Raw genomic sequence first — 7,813 nt, forward strand, 5'->3', positions numbered from 1 at the left:
GAAATTTTCAACTCTTCATCATTTACAGTTCACATTTCCACCCCCTCCTTACTCCAGTACTGGTTCCCCTGGAGATTTCTACTAGTAGGTTTCTGCTCTAATACTTGCAATTTCGGTTTTACCTGCCCGTCTCTCCAATTTGGAGGTGGCCGTTTCCTCTGTGACCTTATTTCTTTAAGGGATCTGAGAAGAGTTGTTCATTTTTCAGTTTGTTTGGTTTTTTACTTTTTGGTAGGATGAAATTGACTTCTAAGCTCTGTTTGTGCTGGACCAGAAACTGGAAGTCTCCCATTTATGTTAAGTAGCTACACCGTCTCTAATATTTGAAGAGCTTCTATCTATAAGGAAGAAAAACCAAGACATTTTATATATTGTGTTTAGTAAGGCTGTGACTATTTAATACTTTTTAGGAATCTCAGGATTATTGTCATCCTTTGAGTGTGAAATTAAGTGGCATATAATTATTTGACAGAAGACATAATTTGGAAATCTAGCTCCTAATTAAAGAATTAATCTGTTCTCAGTTTTTAAAAATCTTTTCTAGTTCTTCAAAAAACTCCAAATGGTTTATGTTTTCCATGCTTCTTTCGGATGTTTATTGTTCAGCTTAAGCCAATGTGAAAATAGTCTCAACTTTATCTTCTGTTTCATGTGTTCACCCACTCCACTTATCCATTTGCCCCATCACTCCATCAGAATTGTTCTAGTAGGTAACATGTATTGTTTCTAGGTCTGCCTGGTTCTTTTTTAAGTTCTTAATTAAGCAGCACATGCATGACCATTTCTTCCTCAAAACACTTTCTTCACTTGACTACTCTGATAGCTTAATATCCAGAATGTTCTCCATCTTCTGGTGCCATTTTTCAGTCTCTTTTGCTGACTTATCTTTCTCTGCATGTTTAACCTTTACTTACTTAGCATTTAGACCTGATCCCTATTTTCTTAAACTCCTTCAGTAATTTCATCCATTCCTACGGCTTTTAAATCATCTGTGTGCCCATTCTCAAATGTATATTTTCACCTTAGCCATTTCTTCTCTTTTCTCCTCTGGAAAATTTTCTGTAACCTAGAAAAACTTGCATCTCAAAGGATAATTATGTTAATTATAATATTAATAGTGGTGAGATTATGGGTGATTTATATTTCCTTCTCCTTTGTTTGATTTTCTCTAGATTTTCTACATAACTTTGACGTTTACAAAGCACTCTCAAATATTTAATCTCATTTTGATACTCGCAACAGACCCTGTGCTCCTAGATATCTGCTCCTAACTGACTTCCAAACCAGGATGTCAGTCCTCTACATCAGGTGTCTTTAGGCTGTACCATGCCGTCTCATTTGAAGCAGAACGTCTTAATCCTTATCAGGTCTGACTGTGCTCTAGCTGTCAGACAGTTAGGTACAGTGTCCATTTTTATCCTGCAGGTGGATTCGACATGGAAGTAAAAGGTTGGGGTGGAGAAGATGTTCATCTTTATCGAAAATACTTACATGGTGACCTGATTGTGATTCGGACTCCAGTTCCTGGTCTCTTCCACCTCTGGCATGAGAAACGCTGTGCTGATGAGTTGACCCCTGAGCAGTACCGTATGTGCATCCAGTCCAAAGCCATGAATGAGGCCTCTCACTCACACCTGGGAATGCTGGTCTTCAGGGAGGAGATAGAGACCCATCTTCACAAACAGGCATACAGGACAAATAGTGAAGCTGTTGGTTAACATAATCATTGGCATACTAGTCTGAACCACAAACCAGCACTATTTTTTTAGCCTTAATTCCAATTCCAGATGCAGTGCCTCTTTCAGAGAAGACATGCTTATTTTTTGTGTTCTTTCTGGCATTACTTTACTTCAGCAGTTTAACTCGATACGGAAAGAAAAAGCAAGTATTTCAGTGCAAAGCCTGTTTTGTGAGAATACTGTATTTTGGAATTGCTGACAAATTGAAATCTGTTGTTCACCCCAAAAGTAGTTTTGAGTTAGTTTCTACCCTGCACCCGTTCTGATGTGCCCTGGTTGCATCTGGGTTGAGGGATGGAATGTGTTGTGCTCAGGGTGGGTCAAGAGCATCCAGTCCTGCAGAAAGGACAGAGTGTTACGGATGGATTGTGTTGACAAGAGTTCTTCATCTGCTGACCGCTGAGTCAACCTGCTTTTAAAGTAAGATCTTTAGTCAGTTGCTTGAAGAATCCTTTTTCACTGAAGCAGAGGATGACTAAATGACACATCTGAAATTCACAATCAATCAAAAGAAATCAGAAATTAAAACCCCTTAATGTTGCTTAGCTCCCTGAATGTCTGGTATTAAACAAATGAGTAATAGTAGAAAATACTCAGGTTAGAATCTATGACTTGATTAAAACTATTAATGTGTCCTCGTGTTCTAGATTATTAATCAAAGTTGCTATAGATTGTTTTAAGTAAACAAATAAACATGGAAATGTCTTTACTAGAACACTTCTGTTGGAGAACAGGACACTAGTGATATCTGGGAACATCAGTTTACATGAGCCAGGTGCTACCGGGGCCTTCCTATAGTGGTTCAGAATAGATGAACATAGCATGCTTTTCTGTGTTTTTTGCTTTGCATTGTCTCATTTAGCTTGAATCCATATATATTTATTATCCTTTTTTTCTAATATGTTAATATATGTTACATCTGTATTTGTAATATAGTGATACTTTGAGTTGAGAGAGAGTTTCATGAAGGGAAAAAACAATTGAATGAGGTATACCATAGATCACACTGATTTGTGAAAAGAGGTGGAGGGGAAAGTGATCTGAATGGAAATCTGAATTACAGAATATTTTAGAGAAATATATTGTTTGCAGATAGAATAATGTTTTAATCAAGGTATAAATTATGTTAATGAGACAAGGTGAATAAGAAGTTATATTCAGATGGGACTGTATACTATGTTATTTATCACACATGGATCTTTTGCCAGAGGCTCAATTGCCAGATCCCAAAATTGGAGATATGGTGAAAGGCACGCATAGATTTTGATTTGGTTTTTAAAAGGGACCTATATTGTATCCTTTCTATGTGTATATAAACCCCTGAAAATTCACAGAAGAAAAGTCATTACTTTTTACTCAGTAAATTCTATCATCTGAAATATAAATTCCAAATTTCTTGGTGCTACATGAATTCATTTTACAGTAACTCTTATGAATTATTCTTTCAAGTTTTGGGTAGTTTAGGTTTTTTTTTAAGTTGTGTAAAATGTTCTCTGAAGAATTATTAGGCCATTGTCTCCTTTTATATACAATTATTTATTATGAAGACCAGTGAATTTGGTATTTAAAGTGAGAGAACCTAATTATTTGCAAAGGTAAGTTGCAGCTTGTTTTTTGACAGAATCCAGTGATTTCACCTTTTCTCTTTTTAAAAAAAAAACTAACTTTTAATTTAAAAATGGGAACCTAAGAATGGAAACATACTGTGTTTTTGACATTAAATGGTACCAATAAAGTATTTTATTACCAAAAGTTAAATGAAAATGTGATAAATTAATTTTTTTCTGTTGCAAAATACCATAAATACAGAAAAGTGTGTAACATGTAATTGTGTAATTTAAAGAATAATAAAGCAAACAGCTACCAGGAGTGAGATAAAGAACATTGTCAGTGAAAGGCCTCTGTGTGCCCCTTCTTGATTATACACCCTTACCCCCCATAATAGTAGCCATTCTGATTTCTGTGATAATTTTTCACTTGTTTTTCTTAGTTTTCCCAACTGTATATGTATCTCTGCCGAAAAGACTGTTTACTTTTGCCTGTTTTTTAATTTATATGCATATTATTTCAGTATATATTCTCTAACTTTCATTCAGTATTCTATTTTTGAGGTTCATTCATGTTAATCTCAAATTCATTTTTATTACTGATTGGTACTCCACTGTATGAATGTACTGAATATTCATTAACTCTGTTGTTTAAAGATATTTGGCTTGTTCATAGTTTTTTGTTGTTTGCTTTTGCTATCAGAAGCAGTACTGTCATGAACACTGCTTGACATACCTCTCATAATAAGTGTACAAGGATCTCTCTAGGAGTAATAATGCTGGGTCATCAGTTGTATGTACATGCTGTTTCCAAAGTGGACCGTCTTCAGCACTGTGAGTTCATTTTGCATCCTTGGCGATACTTAATTTTGTTAGGTTTATTAATTCTTGCTAGTCTAGCGGGGCTTAGGCATGAATTATAGTTATAATTTGCATTTCAGTCTTTTTGCCCATTTTTATCAGTTCATAGGAATTCATCATATAACCAATTCTTATTGGTTAAATATCTTCTCCCAGGATGTGGTTTGTCTTTTCCCATTCTTGATGGTACTTTCTCATTAATAAAAATTAACTTTAATGTGACTATTTTTTCCTTAATGGATTCTACTTTTTATTATCGATTTATAACCTTATATTAAGGAAAGATTGCTTAAAGCTATTGTTCTATATTGTCTTCTGCCTCATATATACCTTTGCGTTTCCTAGTTAGATCTTTAACCTAACTGGAAGAGCTTTTTGTATATGCCGTGAGATAAAGATGGTATTACACTTTTTCCCAGTGTCACCTTAAATATAGTCCATATTTTTCCCACTCATCTGCAGAACCACTTCCATCCATCAGATCTCCATATGTGCAGAGGTCTTATTCTGGGCTCTCTCTGTTCAATTAGGCTTTCTGTCCATCACCATACCCTTACATCATGGTCTAAATTACTATAATTTTATAAGAAGTCAATATTTCTGAGAGCCAGTTCACTTGCCTTGTTCTTAACAACTGTCATGGCTATTTGCAGCCCTAGTGCTTTCAGATAAATTTGAGAATAAACTAGTTAACTTTCATGAATTTGATTAGAATTTCATTGAATCTATAAGATCACTTTAGGGAAATTTTACATCTTTATGGTACAGAGTCTTCCAATCCTTGAACATGACGTATCTATTTAGGTCTTTATTGTCTTTCAGTTAAATTTTATACTTTTTCACACGGGATTTACATGTAGTATTTTACAGATTTTTCCTAGGTACTTTGCATTTTTTATGCCATTGTAACTATGTTTTTTCTTTTTTTATTGTCTATTGTTGGTGTTTAGAAATCCAGTTGATTTTTGTGTTCAGCAACCTTGCCAGCCTTGTATTTCTAGTTTCTTTCACATTTTTTTGTTATGCAATGATATCTCTATGAAGAGTAAACATTTTCTTCTCAATTTTTATATCTTTATTTTCCATGTCTTACTGTGCTTGTTGGGATTTGTTGTGCGGTGTTGACTGGAGGTGATAATAGTGGACTTCCTGCCCATGTTTCTGATTTCAAGGGGAACACTCAGTGTTTCATCAGTAAGTATGGTATTTGCTGAAGGTGTTTTTATAAATGCCTTTTATCAAGTTAACAAAGTTACTTTATGTTACGGCATCTGTTGAGATGATCATGGGTTTTTTTTCCATCTTTGATATGTTAACTTGAGTTAATCAGTTTTCTGAAGTACTCTTGCATTCCTAGGGTAAACTCCACAATCATTCATGATGTATTATCCTTATGCTTTGCAGGATTCAGTTTATTGTGCATGTGCGCGTGCACACACACACACATGCTTCATTTGCATATCTGTATATGTGTATGGGTGTTTATGTGTATATATATTTCAGGTGTTTTTCATCTGTGTTCATGAGTTTTTATTAAGGTTATGCTAGCCTATAAATTTTTTTTTTTTTAATGTTTTATTTATTTCTAGGAGAGAGAGAGAGAGAGCGTGAGCAGGGGAGGGTCAGAGAGAGAGGGAGTCACAGACTGAAACAGGCTCCGGGCTCTGAGCTGGCAGTCAGCACAGAGCCCGACGCGGGGCTCGAACCCACGAACCGTGAGATCATGACCTAAGCGAAAGTCGGATGCTTAACCGACTAAGCCACCCAGGCGCCCCAAGGTTATGCTAGCCTATAAAGTAAGTTACAGGTCTTCCTTCTTACTCTTTACTAAAAAAGTTTACTTGTAAGACTGGAATTATTTCTTTGAATATTTGGCAGAACTACCTGAATGCCAATGACCATGAAATTTTCTATATGGGAAGATTTCTTTTTTTTTTTTTTTTTTAATGTTTTATTTATTTCTAGGAGTGAGAGAGAGAGAACGTGAGCAGGGGAGGGTCAGAGAGAGAGAGTCACAGACCGAAACAGGCTCCAGGCTCTGAGCTGGCAGTCAGCACAGAGCCCGACGCGGGGCTCGAACCCACGAACCACGAGATCATGACCCAAGCGAAAGTCGGACGCTTAAGCGACTAAGCCACCCAGGCGCCCCTATATGGGAAGATTTCTGATCACTGGTTCAATGTATTTAATGATTATAGCTCTATTCAGATTCTTTTTTTTTTTTTTTTATATTCTTGAGAGAGAGAGAGACCGCATGAACAGGGGAGGGTCAGAGAGAGAGGGAGAGACAGAATCTGAAGACGGGCTCCAGGCTCTGCCTGGTGCAGGCTTGAACCCACAAACCATGAGATCAGGACCTGAACCAAAGTTGGACGCTTAACTGACTTGAGCCACCCAGACACCCCGAGATTTTCTCTTTCTTTTAAAGTCAGTTTTGATTATGTTATTTTAGATAAGGCTTAGAAGAACTTAGAAATTCTTCTAGGAATTTATAGTGATAAATTTGAAATTCTAGATGAAATATACAAAGTTGTTTACAGTATCCTCTTATTATCTCTGTAATATGTACAGGCTCTCTAGTGATCGCCTTTCTTTCATTCCTGATCATAGTTGTGCCTTTTGTTTTTTCTTGATTAACCTTGCCGGAGGCTGACCAGTTTTTTCAGTTCTTTGAAATAACTGACTCCTGCCAGCCACATGTGAGGGATCCACTTGTGTCACATTGTCCCAACATAGTATTTTCAGTGTTTTCAATTTAGACTCTTTAATCTCTATTGAGTATTGTACAGTTCTCTTTTTGATTAGTTTATTACTAGGGAAATGATATCTTTTCATGTGCTTGTTGGCCACTTGAAGATCTTCTTTTGTGAAATGCCTAGTAAAATTTTTTTGCCTATTTTTAAATTGCCTTTTTTTTAATTGGTAGGAGTCACTTCTGTATTCAGGATGTGAGTCTTTTGTCAGTTTTATGTATTACAAATATCTTCCCCTACGCAGAGAACTGTTTTCATTCTCTTAATGTTATCTGTTAATAAACACAAGCTCTTAATAATGTCCATTTTATCATTTTTCTTTCTTTTATGGCCAGTAATTTTGGTATCCAGTTTAAGAAACTTTGCCTGCTCCAAAGTAAAGGAAGAATTTTCCCGTTTTCTTTTAGATGCTTTATTGGGTAAGATTGCCTATAACTTCCCTTCTCCTCTTTGTTGAGCCCTTCATACTTAGATCTGTGATGCATCTAGAAGTATTTTTTGTATATAGTATGGGAGTCAAGAGTCCATCTTAAGCGGTGCCTGGGTGGCTCAGTTGGTTGAGCATCCCAACTTTGGCTCAGGTCATGATCTCACGGTTAGTGGGTTTGAGCCCCACGTCAGGCTGTGCTGACAACTCAGAGTCTGGAGCCTGTTTCGGATTCTATGTCTCCCTCTCTCTCTGCCCCTCCCTGACTCATGCTGTATTTCTGAATCTCAATAATAATAAACATTAAAAAAAATTAAAAATTTTTTAAAAAGAGTCAATCTTTAGCATTTCTTTCAGTGAAGGTCTGCTGATAGCAAACTCCATTTTGGTTCATAAATATCTTTATCTCATTTAAAAAATATTTTTTGAAGAGTATAGAATTCTATAGAAGTTGGGTTTGTTTGGTTTGTTTTTTAGCACATTGAT

At 36.0% G+C, this 7,813-nt stretch overlaps 1 protein-coding gene across 1 annotated transcript in view; it reads left to right on the plus strand.

The window, feature by feature from the left end:
• CSGALNACT2 (chondroitin sulfate N-acetylgalactosaminyltransferase 2) overlaps positions 1-4,309 on the plus strand; it is a 47,296-nt gene extending 42,987 nt beyond the window's left edge. The window contains exon 8 of the mRNA XM_077780082.1: positions 1,426-4,309. Coding sequence (XP_077636208.1) covers positions 1,426-1,718 — 293 coding nt within the window. The 3' untranslated portion in view covers positions 1,719-4,309. The remainder of the gene's footprint in view (positions 1-1,425) is intronic.
• Positions 4,310-7,813: the final 3,504 nt, after the last annotated feature.

This window comes from Crocuta crocuta, unplaced genomic scaffold (assembly GCF_008692635.1).
Source record: "Crocuta crocuta isolate KB4526 unplaced genomic scaffold, BGI_CrCroc_1.0 scaffold170, whole genome shotgun sequence".
Lineage (NCBI taxonomy): Eukaryota > Metazoa > Chordata > Mammalia > Carnivora > Hyaenidae > Crocuta > Crocuta crocuta.